Source organism: Populus trichocarpa, chromosome 6 (assembly GCF_000002775.5).
Source record: "Populus trichocarpa isolate Nisqually-1 chromosome 6, P.trichocarpa_v4.1, whole genome shotgun sequence".
Lineage (NCBI taxonomy): Eukaryota > Viridiplantae > Streptophyta > Magnoliopsida > Malpighiales > Salicaceae > Populus > Populus trichocarpa.
The window spans coordinates 2,206,400-2,234,264 of NC_037290.2; the positions used below are offsets into that span (position 1 = coordinate 2,206,400).

Here is a 27,865-nt window from a genome sequence, read left to right on the forward strand (position 1 = left end):
ATGGGATTGAAACAAGACCACAAATTACCTCGACAAAACTAGTCTACTTTGTTTGCTTGTTGGGACTAAATACCTTCTCCTTCGCAATGTCAATTTCTATGTTACATTCCAAAGGGTTGATGTCAAAATGCATGAATGTGAACATGGTGGTTTTGTTCCTATTTTGAGCCAAAGAATTGGCACAATAATTGTCTTTGCATAAAGGGCATGTTTTGTTTTTGCATTCAATTATCATCTATGGAAAAAAAACTTCATGGAAGATATGATCTTCTGATTTTTAAGCTTGTTATCGTTTTGGTGGTAGCTATCAGATTCCGTTGATAGCTCGTGTTGGGTTCATTCTAAAATAACATTATTCTAGTAAAAAAATCTATTAAAATAATATTATTTTGAACAATTTTTTTTTAAAAAAACTCGATCTTATCGAGATATAACCTATGGTTTTTGCGTTTTAAATTAAAAATGTATGATGATAAATAAGAATGTTTTGTTCAACTTTAACTAATGTTTTGATAAAATATTATTTTCATATTTCCTTGCATCTCAAACAACACCAGATGACTTTCACATCTCTTTTAACTTTAAATAGTGTTTGTTGTTAATCCAGTTATTAAATCAAGCCGATTAAGCAGTTGAAGACTCAACATCATTTCCAGCGGTGGTACCAGCATGCATTTTTGACCTGTCTCCATCTTTATTTAGAAACCCTAACGAAACTTACACTTAAAAGATTTCAAGACGCAATCATGCATATCTCACAGGTCATTGAAACAATATTAAAACACAAGATTAAGAGGCAATTCATTTTCGTGACATTGGCCCAGCTGAGAGGTACAAATAAAATATAGAATCAAATTCAAAACCTGGTATTAGCATTAACTAACCTGTAGTATAATAACACTACTCTCATTAAACCCCATCTGAGTAGCCAAAACCTAACCTGACTAGTTAATTTGGTGACTTGTTGACTCAAAACTTAGCTTGGACCAGCTTAAACCGAGTGAAAATTAAACCGGTCAAGCTCAATTAACTCGACAAGTCAACCCGTAACTAGTTTAAAAACTAACTTGTATTAAAAAAAAATGTTTCAACTTAAACCAAGTGAAAATTGAACTGATCAAACTCAATTAACTTGACAGGTCAACCCGTAACTAGTTTAAAAACTGGTTTGAATTAAAAAAAATGATTTTTTTTTAATACAAGTCCCGACCCACTTTACAGCATTGGCTTCAGGTAAGAAGTTACAAGCGCTATATTTCTTTAGCCCTAACTTTATCCATGAATTGAAAATCAGTGTAGTAAAAACTTGATGCTTAACAAGACAAATCTACAACAATCTTGACGTTATGATTACATAATTTCACCACAGCAACAATTTTCAGTTGCATTTCACTACTGAGTGAATGTTTCATAAGAAAGTGTCGGTGGTATTGGCCCCATACACCCCAGTGAAATCCAAAACTCAGCTAACGACCAAGCTTAAATCAGGCAAGCATTTTCCACTCAATTGCGATCATGCAGACCAGACAGTGGTCCACTGCTGCTTATGAAAGAGATGTGTGAAAACGTACTGCATAATTGCTATTGCCCAGAGCCTGAGGCAGAGGAACGATTCAAGAACTGCATCGCGGATTTTATTATGGTCCTGTCATATCAATGTGACAGGAAAAAATAAGTCACCTTGGAAGAGAATTTCTGCAGAGTGCTACTAGAGTGAAGTTTTTTGACAGAAAAAGATAGAAACCTTTCAATAGCTTTTTGTTGAAAAGAAAATTGATAAGCATGAAATTTCATGATTCTGGATTACACCATTAAGATTTAAGAGAAAGGGTTGTCGTTTTTAAAGTGCATCCAAGCCAAGTGGAATGTTCCTGTTCCAGTTCACAGACCAAACAAAAGAAATAAGAGAATTTTCAGAGAAGAAATATCTACCTGATGGAAAACGAGTTTGCCCTGCTCGAGCACTCTTGGTTTCCCAATTCATCTTTGTCACTGGAGTGAACGAGCCTCTGAAATTTTGCTGATAGATCTTGATAAGAATTGATCTCCGTTGGCTGGACTTGTTGAATTGCAGTCTTTAAATGTTGCATGGGTACTTCCGAAGCATCAATATTCTCCTGCTAACAAGGAAAATTTTACATGAACAAACAACAAAGTGAAGTATACAAGAAGATAAGGAAAGAACTTAAGAAAACCTCAATGGCTGCAACAGCTGCCTCCCGGCAGATTAATGCTATATCAGCTCCAGTGCACCCATCAGTGAGACAAGCTAGTTCTTTTATATTGACATCAGAACTGCATGGAACTTTGTGCAAATGGATACGAAATATGTCTTCCCTGTCATTCTGATTTGGAGGTCCCACGTACAACAGTCGATCAAAGCGCCCTGTTCAAATTGTTTATCAATTAAGAAGGCACCATGATTGCAGGCTGCAGCAGTACAACAGTACATTTCTGTGGGTGCTTGGATAGAGAGGGTGAGAGAGAGTTGCACCTGGTCTCAAAAGGGCAGGATCAATCTTGTCTGGCCGATTTGTAGCAGCAATTACAGTAACATTAACTCTTTGTTGCAAGCCTACAACCAATGAAATATTTATTAATTTCAAAGATATAGGACTAAAGATTTGGAATATCCAAAATAAATTAGATGTTGATAATTTCCCTAGCTAAAATCAGTGAAACATCACCAGGAAAGTCATCACACAAGAAAATTCAAGATCCTAAATCTATGAGCTGCGCAGATGCTAAACAATCTATAACATGCACTACCAAAATCCCACAAGCAAAAAGTTTGACAAAGTTTGATACTAATAAAACTTACTAACCATCCAATTCAATAAGGAGTTGACTCATAACCCTATCTGAAACCGAAACCCCATCACTTTCCTTCCCACGAATAACAGCAAGGCCATCAATTTCATCAAAGAATATAATTGATGGAGCATTTGCCCTTGCCTTTGCAAAGAGGGATCTTACAGCCTTCTCGGATTCACCAACCCATTTGCTAAAAAGTTCTGGACCCTTCACTGCAAGGAAATTCAATCCTGCTTTAGAAGCCACTGCACGGGCCATAAGAGTTTTGCTACAACCAGGGGGACCAAACATCAATATCCCCGTTGGGGGACGGGTACCAATGCGCTTGAATGCATCCTGGTGTGTTTGAGGCCATAGCACTGCTTCCATTAATTGGGTTTTTATTTCCCCCTGGCCGCCCACATCTTCCCAATTAACTTTTGGAACCTCAAGGATTACCTATATACAGAGCAAGTTTAGAAAAACAAGTAGAGTAACAAGCAACATTACATTATACTTTCGTTTCACCTGTTAATATAAAATCCTTCTAGAATATAGAGTGACAATTAAAATGGATTAAGTACCAAAATCTGAGAAGTTCAGTTCCAATATTACTTGGGTGCTATGAATGTGATATGCCAAAGTTCAGGTAGAACAGCTTATAGGTCACATTCTGATTTAGGTAGTGGAGCTTATTGTTCTGACCTGGTATCCCAGTTCTTTTGATAATTGAAAGATACAAACTCCAATAGCCTTAATCAAAAAAATGTGGCAGAACATGACCTACTTCCAGGTCAAAAAATCTGCCTACTACATGGTTGTGGAACTCAAGAGTAGAGTACTCCATAGATGAGATTCTCCAAGAATCAAAATGAGGAAATGTTAGCACTAAATAATAGAAGATGAATCATATGGTATGATGTAAGAATCCCTTCAACTTAGTGTATGTAACCACAGAATGAGTACAACAAAGAGGGAAGGTCTTGGGAAGTAGAGGGACTCTTCCCATATTGCAAGTAATCTTAAGAAAGTGTTCAGTCCCCTATGCTTCAAAAGTCAATTCTCAACTCTAGAGCACATTATACATGACAATCACGCTGGACCCCTAGCATTCAGTGTAACTGGTGGCTTTCTGGTGTAATGCCCAACCATAAAGTAACTTTTCCATATTCAGGTAGCGAGATACTGTAGTTTGATCAAAACCCTTGTTCTTAAGCAATATGGAAATATCAATCATACCTCTCTCATGGCACTAGGCCTCACTTTCATCCTGGCCATTTCAAAATCTTCAGAAACAATGTTCAACAAGGCTTCTTCTTCCACCAAAAATTCCTCTCTAGGACAAGCAATAATTCCTTTCTCTGTATTATCTGTGATCTCTGAGACATCTCCGTCCGAGCAAGAAGATGACAGGTTCTCCAAGGAAACAGGCAAATGTGAGGTGCTTGAAGATGCAGAATCTGCACCATCCCTCAACATATCTCTTGCCCCTGTTGAGCAATCAGATCCTTTCACCATGCTGTCAGAATGGCCTTCATATGCAATAGATGATCCCTTGGAACGAGAACTATAATCAGATTTTTTGGATCTAGCATGACGCTTGAGACAAACCAAAGCTGCCTCATTACAGAGGGCTGCTAAATCAGCACCCACAAAACCATGAGTAGCCATGGCAAGTTGTTTAAGTTGCATATCTGAAACTGAGTGCTCCATTTCACTTAGAAGAGTATGAAGTATGTCCAATCGTTGGCTGGGAGAAGGCACACCTGCATGAAAAAAGAAATTAAATAAACAGGTATGGCAGGATAAAGGTGATGTTATGTTTGGTTTTCCCCCCTCTTTTCTTTTCATTCATTGAGGTGCTCATCAGATCAATATGGCAAAACTGGGAACATAGTGACAGTGAGGAAAGAAATCTCATGCATGGGTATCATTCAGATGAAGAAATTGAACTCTGGGCAAGCATAGGGGTGGAATGCCTACCAAGTAATTAGGATTAAAAAAAGGAAAAGGAAAAGAAAATTTGTGTTGCTATTTACCTATTTCAATTTCTCTGTCAAGTCTTCCAGGCCGCCTCAGTGCAGGCTCGATACTATCAGGCCTGTTTGTAGCAGCAATAACAAGCAGTCCATCAGTCCTAGCAATCCCATCCATCAAATTCAATAATGTAGCTACCATTCTTTGAGATAGTTCTTCACCTCCATCTTTCCGTGCAGGTGCAATTGCATCCAACTCATCAATGAACACCTTTAAAAGCACAGTAATTAGTTAGCCATCTAGGAATAGAAGGGACAATAATTAGTTAGCCATATAGGAATAGAAGGGACTGTAAACTGAGGCTCAGAGAGACATATTCTTCACGATTTCATAGTTCCAAATCCAAACATTAATGTTCAAATTTAAATATGATGTATCAGTTTGTACACAAATTAAGAGGAAGGCTAACTGTAAAGGTCAACACCTTCATTTTTGTTTTAATGATCTTGGTTCCCATTCATTAATGTCCATAAGTCATACAATTGCAATTCATCAGAAAATACTACATTAGAAAGAATGTTTTTATACCTAACCAAAAAATGCTACATTCTGACAACAGTGCCTCAAACAGTTATAATCAATTTGTTTCACTTCAAAACAAATTTATTCGATGCTTACTAGGTTTGAAGCAGGGGGAGACCTTAAAAGATTAGAGAAGAATAAAGAAAAAAATCTAACCACGGCAGGTGCAGATTGACAGGCTGAATCAAAAACTTTATGCATTGCTTGTTCACTTTCTCCATAATACTGACTAAATATCTCAGGTCCGTTTACTGAGAAAAGGTTGACACCAGCATCAATGACACATAATCGAGCCAAAGAAGTCTTTCCAGTTCCAGGTGGGCCGTGAAGAAGCACTCCCTTTGTAGTTCGTAAGCCAAAACTAAAACACTTGCATCAATGATCAACACTAAAAGTTCCCAAAGCAGTAAATTTGTACCATATCATATATTGATAAGATGTCCACATATGATATTGGGTATATATCCAGAAGTACAGATAAAAATATAAATCTAGGAGACAGACAAGCAAATAAATTACAATGTGAAAAGGGGAGTTCTCCCCCTCCACGAGAAGTGTTGAATAATCAAGCCCACTTCAAAATATTGATTATTTTTTTCAGATCTTTTTAACCAAGATTGCCTAATGTTTAGCCTTTCACCTAAATGCACTAAGATCTAAGATCTAATTTAATGCTAGTTTACAACAGAACTCTAGATTAATATTTATGGAATGACGTTCATTTAGAGCAAACAATATACTTCAATAAGCAAATCCAGTGGAACTGTACACGGCCAAACCACATAATTAAGGGACAAGCACACACAACAGAGCAATCTGATACAGATGGGACTTTGTGTTGATGAAAAAAGCATTCCCACTATCAACAGAGTGATCATGGATTTCAAAGTCAAAAACGTGAAAGACAAAACAATTGTCTGCAATGCAGTGAAGTGATTTGTTAAATAGTTTCAGCATTGGGAAAGCTCTGGATATTTCATTGTAATGTGTTTCAAATTCATCGGCAATTTAGAGATTTCACAATTTTGAAAAGCATTCCTGGCTAGAAATAAAGGAGTAAGATTTTAGAGTATGCTAACTGTATTAGACAATAGACACTATATAAAATATCCCGTGATCCCTATGATATCCTATTGAATAGCAGGGTACCATCATGCACAGTCCCAACATTTTAGCATCCAGACTCTTCATCTCTTATGGGTGTTCCAATGGCAGCATTTATGTCATTCAACCACATCAAAACAACAAAAACTCCTGCAGATATTATCATGCTACCAAAAGAAACATTTTTAACTCAGCAAGTTTAAAAAAATCTCAAACAAAATAAAATAAACAACATACCATGACAAAGTGTTCTTCGTGGATGATACAATTATGTCCTTCAAAACTGTATATTCCTTATGTAGACCACCCAATTTTGATCTCTCATTTCCTATAATTGTTTTACCATTAATACATTCACTTTGCATTAATGGCAAACCTTGTTTTTGTGGCCTTTCAGCCGTTGAGTTCATATGTTGATGTAAATATACTTTTGTCTCACGGTTTATGGAAAAAGCATCTTTCATATGGCTCAATTCTTCAGAATCTTGAGGCTGCATCCCATGAGTTCTATCTTTCATCAAATCTTGATCACTACCATCTGCAGGTAATTTATTTGCACTTTTGACACGGAAAATGCAAAGATTTGAAAGCACTGGGATGGCCACAAGATTTCCACATATTAGAACACGAGAATACAACCATGACGTAGCACAGACCTGTAGAAGTTTCTTGGCACTTTCATCCTCTAATACCTCTTTGATATTCAGCAAACCAACATCTGTGCCATTTGAATTGGATATATTGGATGCTGCTTCTTCACATATCGGTGAAGTTAAGTGAATGGGACTAGGAGAGCTAAGCTTTGGCTGACACAACGGTGTCTTCGGGGATGAAATCATGCCATTTTCAGATCTGTCATGTCTTTTTTCTGCAGATAATTTCATTGCAGACATAGTATCACTCTTCATTTTTACTCTGTCCATAAAAGGAACTAGCTCCAGATACAATTCATTGCAGTTATGAAGTGAAAGATCATCAGCATTTGCACCTTCTGGCGTATCATTCCCATTTACAATATCAGTTAGGAGTTTATTTCTAATAGTGTGAACAAATACAACCTTGCCTGAAGCAGGGCATCCCATCATATAGGCAAGGTTTGATGACAACCGGGCTCCATTCTTGGAAACCTGGAGAAAAGAAAGCATAAAAGAGCAAAATTTTAGTATTTCCATAAATTTGCTACATCAAACAACAAATCCCAGAACATCTATCGACTTCAGGGAGGGAGATGATAAAAAAAACTATAGTTTTTCTCTCAGAAACAGCCTGAATTGATTTGTAAAACTGTTAGCTTGAATCAAACAGTCATTAGAACTTTACAAATTCTATCAAGTTTGATTTATAGTTAGCTCTACCTATAGTTACCATGTTTGTACCCAATTTCAAGAAAATTTCTCCTGCCTTGTCAAAGTCGTTTTCAACAATGCCTTTCTTGTTGAGGGTTTAAATGCCCAAAATTCCAACCATCTATATGCTTCAAACCAAAATGGAAAAGATTTCATATCCTAGATCATCTAGGACAGATATGCAAAAGAAAATCAATTCTTGCAGATATTCACATAATGTTCAAAGACACCGCTTATATACATTAATACCAACTTTTTGTTGTATTTATTTTCAAACCTTACAAGAAGGAAAAACCGTCGCAAGAGCAAAGTAATTCCCAGCTTCATTAGTTATTTTATCCACAGATTCCACTTCACATTGTCTAGACCATTCATAGGAAAACGAACTGAGAGGAAAACTACTACTCGAAAATCTCCTCTCCACAGCAGCAAGTGACACCTACCAATTTAATCATAAAGACACCTTCAGAAACAGCTATTAAACCTTAATTAACTTCAAAAACATTAATAAAAATAAGAATAATAGTTACCGATACAATGGAACCAGGGGCAAGAGAAGAAGAAACCATAGAAGATTCTGAAAGCCAAATCTTACAACCTCTTGCAGTTGTACTAGACTCCGCCTCAACATCAGTGATTCGACCAATGAAAGCAGATTTATCAATCAAATACGGATATTTACTCGATGCTTCTTCTAAACACAACGCAATATTTTCTTGTTGACTAGCTTCTAAGTCTATACTAGATGCCAATGATGGTGTTCTAGGAGATGAAGCAGACTGGTCAGAATTTGACAGCCTCGATGGTGTCTTTGAATTCTTCTTTGTCTTTGATGGCATCTTTTACTTAAAAATCCCTATAAAAGAAGAAAAATAAAAGTATTCACCGTCATTTATTCTCTTAATGGATTAATGGGGTCTTCAAAATTACTAAAGATAAAACATTTTAGCAGAAAAAAGAAAAAAAAAACCTGCACTTTCTTACTAGAATTCCTGTGAAACAACATGTTTTGCACTCTCTAACTCTTCACACACACAAATATAAGAAAAGATTTGTAGATTGAGAAAAAAGGAAAAGAAGAGATGAAAAGGGAACCTGATTTCTAGGTTTTCGAGTTTCTTGAAAACCAACAAGGAAAAAGTCGGACTTGAGAGATGGGAGGTAGAGTTCACCAGTTTGGCAACCAGGTGCTCGGGGTTTCTCCGGTTACACAAGCACACAGAAAGAGAGAGAGAGAGACAGGTGAAGGTTAAAACCCTCGTCCATGGGGACCAGGGTTTTAGGCCCTTTTAGGTATGTTGGGCCAAAAATGCAAGGCCCCGCCCTCTTTGTCGATAAATTCTGTTTCTTTTCCAACTGTTGGGCCTTAAGGAAAAGCCCTGTATTTTTTTTCCTAAGAAATTGGAGCCATCAAGAAAGAGGTAGGACGGCTACAAAGAATATCACAATCTAGTCCTTCCTTTCCTTTCAAAAAGAAATCCTAATCTCCTCCTATTTCAACGTAGAACAAGTCATGTATAAGTTATAGGGGACGACCCTATTCCTGGGTTGAATAGGTTAATTTATGAATCAAAAGATAAACCCAAATTATAATTAAAAGAAAACAATATTGTTTCTTTTTCTTTAAATTAAAAAAAAAACAGTTTAAAATAAAATCTAGCCCCTAATGATCTATGTTAAAAATGAACTTTGGCCAGTGTAGATGCAAAGTTTTTGTTTTTAAAAGGACAAGGAGGAGAAGCAAGGTATGAAAGTTACCTAGTCTAGGACCATGCAGGTTTGGTATAACACATGACAGGTTTACACCTTGGTCTCTCAGCCCGATCATGCAGAACAGAACAATCCTAATGATTTTAGTGAGTTATCGTATGGCCATGTTAAGCTCAAATTATGTTAGAGGTTCTACAGGCCCAATTTTAAGGAAGTCAGCTTGCTTTAACCAGCTGAATTTGGGAAGGTTTTAAGACCTTTTTTTAATTTTTTTTGGATTTCTAGTTTAATTTTTTATTTTATGTAGTTTTTCGAAGCACCGAGCACGTAGATCAGCTGTTATAGAGCTGTTCTATCTTAACCAAAGTTCTCAGTTCGAGGCTTGAGAATACAGTTGTGTTAAATACTTATTAGGGAGAGCTTTGTCATCTTTGTGATTCTACTGTATGTCGTTATGGTTTTAAAAAAAAAATACAAAAAAATACTTGCAGAAGAAATAAAATATGAATTAGGGTGCATGTTATTAAGACCCTTTTTCTGTCCTTGCTTCCTGTGAACTTGGTTTGGCTGCGTCACAATGGCAGGGTTTCTTGCGTACAGATTCCTATTCCAAGTATCGAGCAAGCAAGAAACAGCTGTTCTGATCATCTTTACATGGTGTTTCGTGAGATACTGAACCCTTTTTGCAACATGATTGGAGACAACAACCCTAATTAAATGATGTTACAAGGAACCTCTTAAGGCTGGTCTGAAGCATCCAGCGTCGATAAACTTCAGGAAATATTGAAGCAGAAGTCGCCACAACATCTGTTGATTTCTTCGCTAACTCGAACAACGACATAAATTGTTGCTCCATTATTGATATGTCAGAGATCTTATCAACTAGGTCTTGATAACCAATGAGCTATAGCTCAACTAGCATTACTATCCCCTTCCATCAAAAGGTCTCAGGTTCAAACCTTTCTGTGTAAACATAAAAAACTAGGGATAGATAACAAAAACTCTAAAGAGGAAAGAAAGACAACGAAATTGGATGCTTAGGTTTTCAATGGGGATATAGGTTCTTGTTTTGGAAACGTTTGTTTTCATAGGTACAAAGGGTCCATCCTAATTTTCATATCGAATGCTCGTTAATGTCGCGTTTTAAACTATGTTTGGCTTGAAAAAACATCATTTTTATGTTTTTTCGAGCCAACCGAGCAGACAAACGTTGCCTCGAATCTGATTGCTCGAGGAGATAAATATGGAACTCCGATTGATTTGAGAAAACCCACATTCCAATTAACCCTAAGTCCTCAACTACTTAACTTAAGAAACTGCTGGAATTTTGGATTGAAAACTCTTCCATAAACCCTTCAATAACTATATATCCATAGCAAGGAGTATTACACATACAGGGTACTGACCTCCCTAACTAAATACAATAAATGAATAAAAAATGAGTGAGAAAACAATCAAGCTCCTCCGAAATCGTACTTCTGAGAACATCCCTGTAGTGTTTTCTTTCTTTGCTGTTTGTTCTTGGATAAGTAACTTCCTGTCTATTGATTTTTTTCTGATGCAATATGGAACTCATGTTTGTCTTAGCCAACATTGTAGTCGAAAGGTAGAGGTACAGACTTGAATGCGCGATACTTGACAACATTGTGTAAATGTTCATTCTCCAACTTGATCTATCAATAGAATGTGAACAAGATTAACTCTTGGAATTTACTATGAATTTGGGAATTTTAAGCACATTTTGAATAAACTCAATGTTACCTGAAAAAGTTCCATAATCCGCTAGGCTGGCAACAATTGCGCTTAAGGTTTGAGCATGTGGGAAAGATACCTGGAAGTTCAGGACAGTTTGCAACCAGGCAAATCTCAGCAATACATTCAGGACCTGCATTTTTCATCACAATCATAAGAATCAGAACCGGGTTTATATTTTATGATTGATCTTCATTTTGTTTCAACTTAAGATCCACAATGTCAATACTGCTCTGCAAGTGCTGATCAAATCATTTTGGTTTGTCATGCATTATTCTTACTCACCATTGCTCCAAAATACACACTTCGGTATGGAATAAGAAGTTTGTCTCTTAGCAACCAGTTCTTCGACTTAAATTGCAGGAGCCCCCAGTCCATGACTAGGTCCCAGTATGTTCCATAGATAGCTGCAGTTACTGAGAATATCCCAGCCATCACTTTCCAGCTTAGTCCTCCGTCAAGACTGTATGCAGTCCTAGATCATACGGCAACAATTGTGCAGAAATACTTAAGCCCATTATATCCTTGCTTCATGTCTTTCTCTTCAAAGGGACGTCGAAGACACTGAAAATTGGAAAGAACCTGACGAGTCTTTAAAGAAGTTATAATTTTAGAACATCTCTTATAAGCAAATTCCCAACTACAGCATTTTGTTCTGTTTTTCATCCTAGAATCATAGAACACACAAGTTACCTGAAATAGAACCACATGCACGATGATTGACTTCCCACCTCTTTCCTCAATTATTTTAAACGAGGCTTGCTGTCAAAAGAGAATACGTTGTTCTGTTAAAGAAAATTTTATAGCGCTTTCTCTAATTAGGATATTTATTATTATTTTTTAGTGGGATTGTATATAATTTTCTTTCGTATTTGTTTTTATCTATCTCTTTTTTATGTTGTAAGTATATATATAGTGATTATAGCTTTAGCTTCATAAAATCTCTCGTTCTACTAAATGCTACAGGTACACATTTCTATCTACTGCTGCTTCCTTCCAAAATTCAGAGAAATTGCAGAGGATTAGATATGTATTCAGAGAAATTGCAGAGTATTAGATAGGTATTGTTTCTAATCATCCATGAAAGCTATTAGCTAAAAAGTTAAGGTCAATGATTTGGTGATTTTGCAACTTATTGACAGTTTTTTGCTCCATTAGTGTGGCCTGTAAACCCCCCTCTCCATTAATAGAACGAGAAATTTTTTCTTGTTGCCAGTGGGCCAATACTCATTAAATACATCACAATGTTACAAAATCCTCCATTTGTTTCTGTTTTGTTCAGAGTAAGTGGCTGAGTGTTATCACTGTGCAAAGGGGTCAGAAACAAATATCATGAATTTGAAAAGTCAGTTCCTTTTCAAAACTGCTTTTCTAATATTAGTCAAAAAATAATATTATGCTAGAAAAAAAGGTTAATTTGTTGGACTAAAATTGGGGAATAATTGAAATCATTTGCAGCAATAATTGAAATTATTGCTGCAAATGAACGGCTAATTTGTACTTTGTGTGATAAAAAAACCCTAATATATGAAATGGGGTGCAATGGTCCACTCCTCTTTCAGCATGCGGGAATAGAATATTACGAGACAACAAGAAATTTCAAAAAGAATTTTATGAATTTGGGGGCTAAGAATTGGTCCAAAAAAATTATGAAAAGGAGGCTATACTTTGTTGGACTAAATTTGGGGAAAAATTGAAATTAACTATACTTTGTGATAAATAAATAAAAAAAAAAAAAAAACCCTAATGATCCTAAATTTTCTTTCAACCAAAATATTGGATTTTTTAAATTAAAATGATGTAGCTTAAATTATTATTTTTTATTTGTTGCAAAAATAATGGCTAATTTGTGAACTTCTATGTGATAAAAAAAACCCCTAAGGTCCTTGAACATTTTTCAGAGTAATAAATTTAATATCAGAAAAGAAAAATTATTGCTCATAGGGGGGGCAGCAACAAACAATTTAATCTAATCCAACAATCCGGTCCAGATATATATTTTCTTCTCACATAAAGCAAATGTGAATTTCGAAATAAAAAGCTTGGTGATCTTCATTCATTAACTCAAAGTCTCAATCCACCAGGCAAGAGATTTTTGGCCGGCGGAAGTAGGGCAACAGCTCCTCGCTCAGGCTTTGAGTACTTCCTGTACACAGTCTGAAGTCTATGTTCTGAGGCTTTGGAGTGGAAATACACTAGCAATCCAGCACAATCCCTGTTAAAAGACAGAAAAAAAAATACCATAAATCAAATGAAATCATTCAAACCGGAACCTTGCTAGTGAAAAAGATGATGAAGACTTACTTAAGTTGTGGTTCCGAGAAACCAGTGTGCTTCTTGAGGGTGTCTGTCCAGAAAGGGGTTTTGTTTAGTGTGCATCGAGCCACATAAACTGCTGAGGCAGCAACCATTGATGGGCAAAACATGGTAGTGTCATAATGCATCATGCCCAACTCAGCTATAAAATTGACCATGTTCTCCACCTAAACAAATCAAAAACCTGCTAGGTAAGTAAACCTTGCCACACAAGGCAAATAGTATATATTAGATTATGAGTTTTTCTAACTCACTTCCTTCTCAGGAATTGATGCCTTGATGAAACGAGCAAGGAATACATAGTGTGTAGGCACTGTCAATGTCCATTCCAGGTTTGCCAATATTGTCTTCTCCATAACTAGAATCTGTTCATGACTGTAAGCTCTGTCTGAAACGCACACTAAGTCATTTACCTGAAAAATTCAATTCATCAAACAGTTAGCTACCTGGAAAATAATCTACTTCATCCATCACTGAAGGGGAAAGGTTTTAAACAGTAAGTTACCTCAGGAGCCCATATCTCTTCATACTTGGAGGCCATAAGTGTGGCACCGATGCCCACAAGCTGCAATTCCCTTCTTGGAACTGTCTTTACTGAAAGGAACCTATCAATGATATTGATTGTGAGGTAAAAAGTCTCAGGTGAGAGCTGAAATTTCTGGTGGACATCAACCAACCAATCCACAAGAATGGCTCTCATTTTCTCATTTATCTCAGGCTGCATGTCCATGTAATTATTAGGCCGGCTCTCATTCTGCATCAAAAAATCAACAAACACCAGAACATCAGGCAGAGATGTACACTTTATACATGCATAACTTGCAGATGTCATTTCCTCTTTAAACATACCTCAACTAGCTTGTAGAACTTGTAGATGTCCTCAACGTATTCAACCCCAGCCAAATCATTGTTAACATCTGCTGCGTCAATATCAATGATCTGCTCCTTTAATTTGTTTGCAATACCACAAGCAGCCTGAAATAAGGACCGAATTAACACAAGAAAACTCCATATGCTAACAAAAAGTTTCAAAAGAAGATGTCAATATAATCACCTTGCTTCTAGCAGTGAGGACTGAAGTAAGAGTTGGCTTGTTCTTCTTTGTAGATCCCTCTCCTTCCTTTTTCTTCTTCTCTGGCTTCTCTTGCTTAACAACCTCTTCACTATCGGGGCTTATGACAACCACCTCTTCAGGCTTTGGCTTCACAGTAACTTTCTTCTGCGCTGGCTTTTTCACTGCAACTTTCCTACCCACTGCATCCACTCCATCAACACCAGCAGCAGGCACCTTTTCCACATCGACACAGACTTGTTTCTGCATTCAAGGAAAACCCGGTATCCTACTCAGTACAGAAATCACACACGCAGAACCCAAAATCTGCAGTCTATAAATTTTAACACTGATAATTGGTTTAAAAAGATTGAACCTTGTTGTTCTCTAAAGCTGCCGCAGCTTGAGCATTGGCAAGCAATTGAGCACAGAAACTCCTATCAAAGAACACATATATCAGCAAAAATGAATCAATTTTCACTAAAAAACACAAATAAATAACTGAAAGAAAGAGATGAACCTACCTAGTAATGGGGCGACTTGGCTGAGGTTTGCCTTCCATTCCTCTAACAGTAACAAGATTACCAATATCGCCAAGAACACGGCGGTTTTTTCCTTCACCCGCTGCTGCATTTTTCTTCACGTTCTTGTTTACACCTGCAAGTGCTTCACCTGTGACAGATTTATCATTCATTAGAAGCCCCATCAAATAGGCAACAAAATATTGAATGAGTGAAATCTAAAACGGAAATTAAAAAGAAAAGTAACTTTAGTCAGCCTTTTGTTTCCTCTCTGGTAGGATTCCTTCATTTTTCTCAGCAACCAAACAGAAACTACAGAGAAAACAAACCAAAAAGGGAAAACAGAAAAATCTAACCCAAGATTTATCTTTCTAATCAAACTACACCTAGATGGTAAATCAAACCTATAAATATTGTAATCAAATAAACCCAAAGAAAAACAATAAATCTCCCAAACAATTTAAATACTAACGAAATTAAAATCACTACATCGATATCAAACAGAAAATCCAATAATCATACTAATACAAAATAAAAACACCAAGAACAACAAATTTACATGTGCATTTAGGTTTCAATCATATCACCAGGTTGATTAATCAAAAACCCTAAAAGAAACCCTTGAAATCAAAAAGGTATCTTTAGTTCACCCAATATTAGATTAAAAACCAGAAAAGAACCCATTATAAAGAACGATAAAAGAACCATTAATCAACGATCGATAAAAAAAAAAGAACAGAACTAAATACAGAAAATAAAATTAAAATACCTGTGACTTCTTGTTGATGTTGTTGAACCCTTGAAGCCATTTTAGATTGATTAAAGAAAAACCCTTGCTATGATGAATCACTTTTGAATACAAACCAAATCTCTCCCTACTTCTCTCTATAAACTTTTCTTCTTCTTCTCTAAATCTTTATCTTGATTTCTGAGAAAATTTCAGAGATAAGGAAATAAAAAATGAGAGAAACCCCTCTTTTTGAAGCTGAGGAGCCACCGCTTCACTTCCAACGGTCGAATTTATTTTTAATTCTGATCCGTCCGATCTATTATTAATCCTACGGTCTAGAGAGCGCCATAGCTTTATAGCCGTTGGTGAGATTGGAGTCCGTGGGCTAAAGTTACCGTCGTGTTAAAATATTGCATACAAGGTAAGAAAGTATGGATGTGCTAATGCCACTTCAAGTTTAATTATATTTCCGTGCTACGAGATATATTACCTTGCCGCTTTCACAGATACTGACGCGTGTCCTGTTATGACTATGGTTTGATGGAGATTTGGTGGCATGAGTGTTAAGGTGAACGAGTTGTTTCTTTCTCTCTCTTTTTTTTTTTTTTTATTTCTTTTCCCTTTTAGATCATAAAAAAAAAAATGAAATCAAATCCATAAAAGTGTTTAATTTATTAAAAAATAAAAAATATTAATAATATAAAATAATAATAATTTATTGTTTTCTTTGTTGATGTAAACTATTGTATGATAAAAAACAATTATTGTTTTATTCTCTAAGATGGAAATATTTTACGAGATTATGTTTTTCATTAAATAATAAGTCTGACTGCCAATTAATTCTTGTCTTTTCCTTATTAACAATTTTTTCATATATATATTTAACATCAAACAATTATTTCCAAGTAGATTTTGTTAACATTAGTAAATAAAGAAAAATAATGTATTTGTAAAAAAAACATTTTTCATATAAAGTATTTTTCAAAAACAAATTATTTTACATGAAACAAATATAGCCTTGATTTTAAAATGAATTTTACTTTTCCTTTTAAACTTTAAAGTTAATATACAAATAACTCAACAGAATTTAAGCATCCAATTAGTTGCAGTGTTTATTTTTAATGTTTAATATGATATATGCTTTTATCTAACATTAATGGAATTTAATTAGAATGAAAGCATATGTAAAAAGGTTGCCTTTGGCATTAACCAGCTCCAGGATTTCTTCTTCTTCCTTTTTTTTCTTTTTTAAGAGAGAATATAAAATCAACTCAACTAATTATTTTAACAATAATAGTTACCAATTGGATAGCCCATCACATCGCAGAAGCATCTTTATTTATAGTATTTAAAAAGGTACATTTTATTAGTTATTTTTTGGATTTAATTATATATATAAAATCTATAACATACCAAAACAATATAAATATCTCTATATAATTTTTTTTTATCTTAATTATATCTCTTTATTTCTTTAAAATAATCTCAAAAAATAACTAATATAATATAGCTAACTAATTCAGCTAATTAATTATTGAAGCTCATCTAATAAAATATTTACATGTCTTATATTGATGGACCCGAGCGGGTATAAATTTTTCTAAAACCGAGTTATAAGTTTGTTGAGTTAACCTAAATGATCATATAAACTAATTTGAGGCCAAGCTTTATTAAGTGGGTCATTAGGTGACGGTCATGTTTGTTTTTGTGTTTCAAAAATATTTTAAAAAAAAATTAAATTTTTTTATTTTTTCTTTACTTCAAATTAATTCTTTTTTATACGCTGATGTCAAAAATAATTTTTAAAAAATAAAAAAAATATTATTTTGATACATTTTCAAGTAAAAAACACTTTGAAAAACAATCATAATCACACTACTAACCACACTTCTAAACAAACTCGAAGTTTAATAACAATAGATCAAGTTTAATAACAATAGATCAATCTAGTATTTGTAAGCTTCAGATGTCACTGAGTTATTTCAATGGACAATTCTGTTTGAGTGCTAATTCATAAATCTTCCGAATGTTCCGCTGTAACTCCAGGTGATTTTATCTTCTTTTCACCATGCTCCCTAACTAGCCTAAAACAAGCCTCATTGATTGCTATTAGGCTCTGCATTTTAAAAATATTTCTGAATAAATTTGAATTTTTTTTTTAAAATTAATATATTTTTAATGTTTTCAAATTATAATATCAAAAATAATGGTTAAAAAATAAAAAAAATATTATTTTAATATATTTTAAAATGAAAAGCAGTTTAAAAAACAACCACTACAACATTCTCAATGTGTAATGATGCTTTCAACATGGTGTACAGCGTCGCCAAGCACATACTTCAACCCTCATTCTACCCTTGTTGTGTCAAAAACCACAAATGGTTAAGTACTAGATGGAAAAAAGCCAAAACTTGTGCACAAAGTTGTTAAAGATATACAAGACACAAAGAACCAATCAATCAAAAATGGTTAAATTTGTTACAGCAGAGGATTAGGCAAACAAAAAACTATGCCTAAAACGACAGCATCCAAATTAGTCGAAATCCAAAAACAATCAGAAAGGTGTATTCTTCTTTCACCATGTCAAACACACACACATACAAATACAATCAATCAAGCTGTGAAAACCTGATTATACTCGCATCTTGTTAAATAAAAAAAATGGTCAGTCACATTTTCTTCTATGCTTGATCTTCTGGTCCAGCAAGTATGACCTGCAATTGCGAGGGTTTACGTGAGGGACGAGAAATTTTTTTAGCAAAATATCACGGAAAGGGACAGCTTGTAATGCTGAAATGATTGTATTGGTGTATAAATAGAAAGAATAAAAAAGGTACCCCATTGCAATCATAGGCGTATTTCCTGGCGAGCATTATCGCTGCATTCCTATCTCGCTCTGAGTTGAATGTTAATACGAATGAAAGGCCCTTCCTTGGTTGCCAAAACAATGACTTTGCAGCAGTGTTGCTGTTGGTTCTAACTCCACATAACTGCAGGTAGAAAAGGGCAATGGTCAGAGAGATACAACAAACTCATTAACAGTGTAGTTGGTCCTGTTGTTTTACCAGCATTGACATTGAATAAATTTCTCTAGCCTTTGTAATCCACCCTCTGCAAAGCTTTATCCTCATTTTCCCAACATTAAACACATGGACAGAATGTGATGCATGATCTTGCCCATTCATCTGGGAAATAACCACCTGCATTACATGAAATGTCAAAACCAAGTAAAAATAAGTGAAATACATGTAATATCGTATGTGCGTGTTTAGCATGAGTGTGTTTGCTTTTGGAAGATGACGAAAGGGAAAGGGAAAGAACAAGGTCACATACGCTAAATTCGAAGCTAGATTTTCTCAAGAGATTCTCTACATGGCTTGCCAATCCTGCAGCTGTTATGAGTAATTTGATGCGTTAGTATAAATCTTGAGCACCACTAATAATAGAAGAACCCTGTCTAGCAATCCGATAGAGATTACACAAAAATGATAAGAATAGCAGGGAAAAGGAGGGATTGGACAACCACAGAACTGTCACACCCCACCCAAGCCCGTGGAGCATCACATTCTTCCCCCGTTTTGATTCCATTCTATCATGCCCCAAGCCAGGGAGAGAGGCCTGCTGTGCAACTAAACTACCTCTAGACCTACAAGTGCAACATTGAGTTGGGCCTATTTGTCCTCACTACCCAAAAGAAATTCCTTGCTGCGCAGAGGTCCATTGGCCATTCCTTTTATCTAATTCAAATTCCTTATAATCCTGACATGTGGGATAATAGAGCATCACAAGAACGATATTGTTATCTACACGATATTTCATAATTAACACCAACCAGGTTCAATGGGACCAGAAGTTGTTACACTGACTTTCTGGCCATTTGAAACAATGTCCACTTGCAATACTCGGCCAACATCAAAGGGTTCCGGAGCATAAAATGTTTTATCGGCACCTGCAGAGAAAATATTGAATTATGTAAGATGGAGGAGAAGGATACGAGATAACAAATGTAAAGGCTCCTTAATCATCTCGGTTCCCATCTTTAAGATACACGGGAAGCCTTAAAAGAAAGGACACGGAGAAGAATGTCAATGCTTGAAATGCCTAGTGAATTTCATCACTGATGACACAATCTAGGATTGTGCTTAAGGAGGCTTAAGACTAAACTGGACAGTGGAAACTATTTTTTTTAAAGCAAATTCCAGATAAAGCACCGTGAGATACAAAACCATTATCAATACCAATAGAGCATTCTGCTTCTGGAAGAACTTTTTGAACGTCCATTAATAGGGAGAAAGCAAAGCAAAACACCAAATATATTACAAATTGATCAAAGAGGTATCTTTCCTAAACATGCGACAAAATCCAACTGAATACCTGAAATAACTTCATGTTGGCTGCCTTCAGATGATACGCGGTACCACTGAACTGAACACTTCGAAAGGGGTGGAGAACCATCCGAACGAGGCTTGAGTTGTAGAGATGAACCTAGAGTTTCAGAACCATCTAGGACATATGGAGCAGATTTATTCTGCTCAGCTCTCTTGCTCTTTGCCAGCTAGAAAAGAATAGGAAAACATCAGCACAACGTTCTGACATATGTATTAAAAGAAAACTTATATCATGTCAGCCAAAGCGAAATATTATAAAAGAAATTGTTTGCATGAGAGAATTTAGAAAACTATGACAACGTAAAACAAACCTCTTTTTGAAGTTTAACTGAAACTATAGACTTCTCCCGAATTTGATTTCGTAGTGCACGAAGTTCATGCTCCATGTCCATAACCTGCGAAAGTGTTGTATGCTTACGGTCAATAAAATATTGTTAAATGAAACCATAACACTATCACAACTGGATAAAATGAGCCTTGCGCATAAAATGTTGTTAGAAAAAAGAACGAGGCTAATATTAAAATTACCATCAATAGATCGTTTTAAGGTTATGTGAAGAATGATAAGTAACTCTGCAAGTTGAACAATTATATAATGGAGATATACATTCTTCATGTCACAGTTTCATTTCTAGGCCCGAATATTTGTGCCCAGGACAACCAAGAAAAATGCAAAAGAGCAGGCAAATAGAGCATTTGTGCAAGTGTAATTGATGTAAATAGAACATTACATAAACAGTGGAGCACGAACCATTTTCAAAGAACCAATCTCTCTCAATTGACTTACCAATTTATGTATCAAAGTATCTATTTGATCACACATCACAAAACAACTTTCATCCTGTTAAAATGATGGATTTTATTTACATGAAACTTGCAGTTGTCACGATTCAGCTACGATCACTGCCAGCCATTTACAAATGCAATTTCATAATCAAAGGACTGGGAATGAAGATAGCATAACTACAGTGTCCATCTTAACACCAATGAAGCAGTAGTACGAACCATATGGTTCAAGTTGAAAATATTGAGAGGAAAAGGGCTATATCAACCATGAAATTCACTTCAATGAGTCCCATGACTACTTCTGGTGATAAGAAATTTTGTGCTACAAAAAGAGCAGCTGACCATGATTTGTAGAAAATTAAGGGGATAGTCTTATTTGAATTGCAGGGTCATAATGTGCTAACAATGACTCATTTGGGTAAAACTTAATTGAATGTTATGAATTAGAACAAACCAAACAAGAAGTAAAAAAGGATGATCCAATCAAATCAACAGTCTTGTAGTGACCCCCGTGTGTCAGTTCTATGCAATAATAAGACAGGACCATAAATATCCCATCTGCCATCACAAATGAGAAGGGACAGTATCAATGTACCTTGCTTGGCTGATGCAATAATTTTATTCTTCTAGCCTCTTGAACCTCCTCAACTAGTTCCTCCACATCCTGCAGTAACAAGCGTGTCAACAGATATTGTCATGGCATATTTGATAGCCATCTCATGCTCCAATTGATATTACAGACCTTGTATTTGTATTGTTTTATGCAAAATGCTATTGTAGTAACTGTGTAAAGATAACATAGCAAAGCTTCTAAAGGAACGGTATATGACATTATGCCATGTCCACAAATCTCCAGCATTACAGTGAACAAAATGATGCAAAATCATGTTTATGAAAGAATATGCAATTTTAGCAATAAGACAAGAAAAATTTGGTGTGTTAGATGGAATTAACTGAGTGACAACAAATGATTTAATAGAAGACATTCAAAGATGAAAAACTCACAGCAGCCTGGTTTTTCGAATTTTGAGCATCCCTTTCTTCTTCATCTAGGGCTTCTCCAATCCTTTGCACAACTGCTCTGGCACTCTCAATTTCAGCACAAGCAAAAGATTTTTCTTGGTTCACTAACTTTTTAGCATCTTCAGAAGCCTGGAGACAAAAATAAAATAAAAATTAATACTAAGGATTTTAGAAGGTGGACAAGAAAAGGCTAAATAAGAAGTGCATTCACGCAAGGTTTTCACATGCACAAATTACTGAAACCTCATCAATCAAAAGGGGAGCATTAGGACCACAGCTCCAAGGCATTATTCTAGGATAACCAATGGTTAGGCCATTAGGATGAGAGAATCACATAGTATCCTAAGTGATACAAAACCTCAAAGTCCAACCTATCCTATGTTTGATTTACTAAGCAGCATAAGAAACTAAGGGGAAATGCCACACTTTGAAGTTATAAAAGGGTACAACTTGATATATTTGTCCAGGAAGAAGTAGTTCCTTAAATCTATATGCAAATTTATAACACTATCGACCAACCTGTTTAAGAAAGTTGGCCAGCTTTTTCACTTCAAATTTTTCTTGAATTAATTCTCCTTCGTTTTGAGTCAGTTTAACCGCTAATGCCTCCACCTGCATAAAAGATTATAGTTGACAACAATTATCATATTGAAAATGTAGAAACAGAATTATAAATGCACTTGCAAGAAGGCTTCTTCAGTAAATTGTAAAGAAAGACAGAAGTTACTGGTAGCAAAAACAACAAAATACAATTAGAAGCTGAAAGTGGTAACTAAATTATACAGAGGTGTTAAATGCATATTGAAAATATCAACCACATGTTACCACTTGAAACATATAGATGACTGTCTGCCTATCAATGGCTTTTATACAGAAAAGAAAATGGAAAAAGTGGGGGAAAAGACTGACCATAGATATGGCTTTCTCCACATCCTCCTTGTTTCGCCCGGCCATACGACCTCTTAATGATTCCAGGGCATCTCTAAGCTTCTTTAAAAGAACATGTCCTTCCAAAGAAGCCACCTCTCTAAGCTTTGCCTGAAAGTCGGAGAAACAAGTATGAGTAATTTTGTCATCTATCCACATCAAAAGAACATACTCTTTTAAGAAAAGATCAGCTGAAAGGGAAAGGGCAGATGGCCTTTGATTGAGCTAAGTAAATAAAGGGTATAGATTTCAATTGCAAGAAGAAGGCCGTGTTCAATGTTAAATGAGTATTCCTCAATTGTGCACATGCATGTGTGCGTGTCACGCATAAATAACAAATAAAACCACATCGGAAAAAATGACAAAGTTAGATAACCTCTTCAGCCAACTTAGCAGCAGCAGTCAAGTTCTTGTCAAATTTACAGGCAAGGTCACGAACTGAGAGTCGCTTGTGCTGATCTGACAGCTGCATAGTTTCCTGTTCAACAACTTCCTTTAAAGATGGACCCTTGTTGTCCTCCTTTGGCTCTTCCAAAATCTGATTATCAGGTCCTAATTTATATTTTGGAAACCCATCAGAAGCAAAGCTCACATCAGCCGAAACAGGAAAAATTACTTCTCCCTGCATATTTTCCTCAATTTCTGGACTTATCTTCGTCATTTACTCAGATTAGGTTCCTGCTCTCCATAAGCCAGTCCCAAAAAAAAAACATCAAACTTTAAACCTTAAATAGGAGAAAAGGAAAATCTAAAGACACATTGAAACTTCACCCCTCACAAAACTTCACAGCACAAAGCTCCAGAATTTGTGCAGATTAAAAAACCTAGAGTATTGATCGTTGATATTTAGTTGTATTGAAAAGAACACAATCAAACCAAGGAAATTACTATTCAAATGCACAAAGGCAGAAAGGATTTGAAGTCAATGAAGGGCCGTATATTACATTGAGTAAAGATATGCAAGAAATTGATGGCTAAGTTTACAAATTAAATGGAAACTCAACTTGCTAGTGGCAGCAAGTAACAAGTCTCGCAGAGCATCAAAGTTAAAATAACTTCCTACTTCAAACCAAATTATGAGCTTCATTTAAAGAACAGAATGTTCATCGATCTGCAGCAACACTGGTCTCCAATTTCCAACACAAAATTTCCCGGGCTACTCTAATGGTGAAAAAGAGCATGATCCAGCTCAAAAATGCAGCCATGGAAAAAAAGGGGGAGAGACAAATGTCATCCAAATGAAGCTTTTAATAAAAGCAGGAGACAAATTAGTCCATAAAAGTATGTTCTTTACTTATAGTTGCAGTTACCAAGTGTATGTCTTCAACTACATTTCAACAACTCCAACCCTCATTACCAAATATCTCTACAGAACAAATTCTTCACCAACCAAGCCATAAACTTTCTTCTGGGAAGTTAAACACACAACATAATCACATTCCAGATTCTCAAGCAGCTCTCAAAATCACAGCCAAGATCAAAACTTTACTGCTAAAAAGCAAAACATGAGCTCCAAACCTTGATATATATATATATATATATATATATATATATATATATAAGACAGAAAAAAAAGAACTTACAGAGATATCAGCACGAAAAAATAGCTTAACAACAGTTCATGCAAGAAGGATTCTTGTAGCAAGTTGACACTGCAAGATTACAGAGAAAGAGAGGGGAGGAGGAGGGTGTGAAGTAAGAAGGGAAGGTGAAGAATCTTAAGGAGGGGGAATTACTTTAGTAAAAGGAAAAGACTTAGTTGGGGTAGCCTGACTGCCTGACTTTCTTTTCTTGCTCTGTGTTTAATGTCTCCTTCTCTCTCAACAACATCAGCAATGAATGTGTCATGTTAGTGTGTGATTTTTGGTGTTATAAAACAAAACAATGTGTGTGGTCAAATTGTTAAAAGTGAGAGCCAAAGCCTGCTGCTCTCTTCATGCTTGGTCCCACCTTCTTGTTATGGTAGGGTTTGGGGTTTTTTCACTTTATTAAAATATAACATTCAACTCGTTGATTTTTTATTTTAAAAAATTATATTAAAAAAATTTATAGCATTTAATGACTTTTTATTAGTTATTTTATAAGTTTAATTTGAAATAAAAGATATTAATAAAATAAAATAAAATTTATACTTATAAAACATAATAAAAAATACTTTCACTTGTAATTTTTTTTCCTGCTCACATCTATTTTTTAAAACAATATATGTTAGAAAAATAATTAATAAAATATTACTAGTTACAATTTAAATACCTTTGTCTTTCTCTTGTTTAACCATTGATAGCTAATGATGAGGTATTTTTGTACTAGTTTTCCTCTTATTAAGATTGAATTCTTTTTCTATTTGATTTAAAATAAATTATTCACATTTAAATTAATTAATTTCTTAACATTTGCTTTGCACATATTATTTAAGTATTTTATAATATTTTTTATCATTTCTAGTAGATTGTCTAGAATCATGAATGTTTATTAAATAAACATGTTTGTTTTTCAATTAGTTCTATATAAATTTTGATGATTATAATTAAACTATTTTTTTTATTTTGAACCATAGAAAAATAATGTTTAACCTGACTAAAGTAAAATTAAAGACATAAATTGAATTATCTTTCAAAATTAGTAATTAATAGTTAGATCAATATATATAACAAGAATAATAGTATTTATTAAAAGATTTCACTTAACATTATATTATTATGAATCTTTTTTCTTATTTTAAATAGTTATTTTCAATTATACATAGGAATATAAATTAACAATACATACATGAATAAAAAATAATAATTACTTTTTAATATTTATTTTTTAATATTAAGAATTTCACTTAATGTTATATTATTATGTTTTATATTAGCTTGTTTTTATATTTTTCTTTAAGTTTTAAAGGTCAAAATAAAGCATCGATATATAAAATGATTACTTGCTAGTCATATCAATTATGTGTTTACTATTAAGGTAGATAGTTATTTATAAAAGTATTTTTTATTTGAAAATATATTAATAATTTTTTGTTTTTAAAATTAGCATATTAAAATCATTAAAAAAACACAAATTAATATTTTTTTTTAAAGCAAAACACACTCAAACACAAATTGTGCCTAGAAATTTTAGAATTGCAATATTTTTATATAAGAAAAAAGATAAAAGTAATAACATATTCCGTGGATTGAATGGAGGCCCCGTAGAAAATGAAGTTATAGGTAGGCAGACAGTCCAAGTTAAAAACAGGGATAAGATTAGATGCGTCGCAGTCAAATACCGCGAGAGAGGTATGCATGGAGATTTGGTGCCTGAGAGTGTGGACATGAGAAAGGCTGTCAAAGTCATTTATTTTGCTACTCTTTTGGATTCTGGCCAAAACACAATCTCTCCATATCAAGAAATACCACAAATTTACATTTTTTTTCCAACTCCACAAGGTCCGTCCATAGACCACCATCATTTGCATTGAGAAATGAGCAGACCCACGATAATATTAAGAGGTATAATTTAACCGATTAAATTTAATTTTTAAAAAATTACTAATTTGAGTTTTATAAATTTCATGACCTGTAAAATTAATTAAAATACATGCAAATTTTCTGAAATCTAAAATGTTAATAAAATAAAAAAATAAAAAATAAAAAGACTATAGTAAAAATATAAAATTTGCATTTTCACTCCATCATAAACATATCCAATGTGTTTGATAATGCAGTAGCTTAATCTTCAATCAAGTTAAAATAATTTTTTTTTTAATTTAATATTAATATATCAAAATTATTGAATTTTTTATTTTGCAAAGATTAAACTGAATTATTAAATATACTTAAAAGAATTAAACTTTGTGATTAAAAGAATTAAACTTTGTGATTAATAAATCGGATTTTTCTAAAATGCCTTTAGTTAAAAAAACACAGCGTCAATGCTTTAAAAAATACTATCAAGAATAATAAAAAAGAATCGGTGTAACTTGGGATCAATAATATAAAAAAAAAATTATGAGGGGGTGTTTGGAAATGTGGTAGTGGTTACTTTTCAACATATTTTTCGCTCAGAAATATATTAAAATAATAATATTTTTTTAATTTTTAAAAAAATCATGTTTAACATCAGTTCATCAAAATTATCTAAAAATATAAAATAAAATTTAAATAAAAAAAATAATTTTTTTAGAAACACAATTTCAAACGTTATTCTCAAAACAGAATCTAAATATACTAGATCGATGATGGGGTGAGTTATTAAGATTATTTAAAAAGCAAAACTATTTCACCAATACGCAAATTGAATCGAAATGGGAAAGAATGGCAAACCTTGCATGTGAAAGACGAATCCAGACACCATTATAGTACTCGAAATTGATTGTTGAAAAGAAACAAAAGAGCATAAATTAAAAATAACACCCCGAAAGAGACTTGAGCGGAAGGATTTCAGTGTTTCTCCTTCTTTAACTTCTTCACTTTATGGCAGGCTCCACGGGTGCACTATATGCCATCAATCCAAACATGGCCCAGCAATTTATTACAGAAACAAAAAAAAAAATCAAACTAATAATAAAAAGAGAAATACTAAATTAAGCTGTATGTGTACGTACGTACTGGTACTGTTTCTTTAGTAATTTTGTTAAGCAAGTCTTAATCAACCACCTTGTCACTTTAGGGAGCTTCTGCAAGAACCCTACACTGCATCCTCAAGGTATACCAGCAGGCTGTGGCATAATATCAATGGAGCTTTAAAGTTGCTTGTGGGCTAAGGTATGATGTTTGAAATGATGGTTAGTGACTGCTTGTCTGTTTTTACTGTAGTTTTTGCTTTTTCACTCAAAAAAATATCAAATTAATATTTATTTTAAATATTTTTGAAACACGAATAAA

General features: G+C 34.4%; 4 protein-coding genes across 8 annotated transcripts; all 4 read right to left on the reverse strand.

The window, feature by feature from the left end:
* Positions 1-1,152: 1,152 nt before the first annotated feature.
* Positions 1,153-9,044, reverse strand: LOC7479654 (calmodulin-interacting protein 111). 2 transcript variants are annotated; one of them, XM_024604434.2, is made up of 12 exons: positions 8,898-9,044; positions 8,333-8,658; positions 8,080-8,241; positions 6,694-7,583; positions 5,509-5,713; positions 4,833-5,040; positions 4,033-4,559; positions 2,826-3,252; positions 2,495-2,575; positions 2,196-2,386; positions 1,933-2,117; positions 1,153-1,645 (listed from the first exon to the last, which is right to left on the reverse strand). In XM_024604434.2, exons 2-12 carry the CDS (start codon positions 8,639-8,641, stop codon positions 1,582-1,584), a joined length of 3,249 nt encoding a protein of 1,082 aa, XP_024460202.1. In that variant the 5' UTR covers positions 8,642-8,658; positions 8,898-9,044; the 3' UTR covers positions 1,153-1,581. The 2 variants fall into 2 exon arrangements, with proteins under 2 accessions (XP_024460202.1, XP_024460203.1); XM_024604435.2 differs by lacking the exon at positions 8,898-9,044 and having other exon boundaries at positions 8,085-8,241; positions 8,333-8,481.
* Positions 9,045-10,735: 1,691 nt separating this feature from the next.
* Positions 10,736-13,044, reverse strand: LOC7479655 (phosphate transporter PHO1 homolog 5). The gene is made up of 4 exons (XM_024603325.2): positions 11,958-13,044; positions 11,550-11,828; positions 11,274-11,397; positions 10,736-11,185 (listed from the first exon to the last, which is right to left on the reverse strand). The coding sequence occupies exons 2-4, from the start codon at positions 11,697-11,699 to the stop codon at positions 11,169-11,171; spliced, it is 291 nt and encodes a 96-aa protein (XP_024459093.1). The 5' UTR covers positions 11,700-11,828; positions 11,958-13,044; the 3' UTR covers positions 10,736-11,168.
* A 130-nt stretch (positions 13,045-13,174) lies between these two features.
* LOC7479656 (G2/mitotic-specific cyclin S13-7) lies at positions 13,175-16,107 on the reverse strand. Of its 3 annotated transcripts, none has more exons than XM_052453538.1 (9): positions 15,922-16,107; positions 15,156-15,288; positions 15,008-15,068; positions 14,635-14,895; positions 14,430-14,555; positions 14,086-14,334; positions 13,835-13,993; positions 13,569-13,747; positions 13,175-13,479 (listed from the first exon to the last, which is right to left on the reverse strand). In XM_052453538.1, the coding sequence occupies exons 1-9, from the start codon at positions 15,959-15,961 to the stop codon at positions 13,329-13,331; spliced, it is 1,359 nt and encodes a 452-aa protein (XP_052309498.1). In that variant the 5' UTR covers positions 15,962-16,107; the 3' UTR covers positions 13,175-13,328. The 3 variants fall into 3 exon arrangements, with proteins under 3 accessions (XP_052309498.1, XP_024459092.2, XP_002308872.3); XM_024603324.2 differs by having other exon boundaries at positions 15,156-15,297; XM_002308836.4 differs by having other exon boundaries at positions 15,156-15,303; positions 15,922-16,106.
* Positions 16,108-18,321: 2,214 nt separating this feature from the next.
* On the reverse strand, positions 18,322-24,864 carry LOC7479657 (stomatal closure-related actin-binding protein 2). 2 transcript variants are annotated; one of them, XM_002308837.4, is made up of 13 exons: positions 24,590-24,864; positions 23,383-23,684; positions 22,989-23,117; positions 22,599-22,691; positions 22,062-22,208; positions 21,652-21,720; positions 20,582-20,665; positions 20,257-20,437; positions 19,715-19,831; positions 19,216-19,274; positions 18,948-19,082; positions 18,720-18,872; positions 18,322-18,596 (listed from the first exon to the last, which is right to left on the reverse strand). In XM_002308837.4, the coding sequence occupies exons 2-13, from the start codon at positions 23,665-23,667 to the stop codon at positions 18,564-18,566; spliced, it is 1,485 nt and encodes a 494-aa protein (XP_002308873.4). In that variant the 5' UTR covers positions 23,668-23,684; positions 24,590-24,864; the 3' UTR covers positions 18,322-18,563. The 2 variants fall into 2 exon arrangements, with proteins under 2 accessions (XP_002308873.4, XP_052310210.1); XM_052454250.1 differs by having other exon boundaries at positions 24,743-24,843.
* Positions 24,865-27,865: the final 3,001 nt, after the last annotated feature.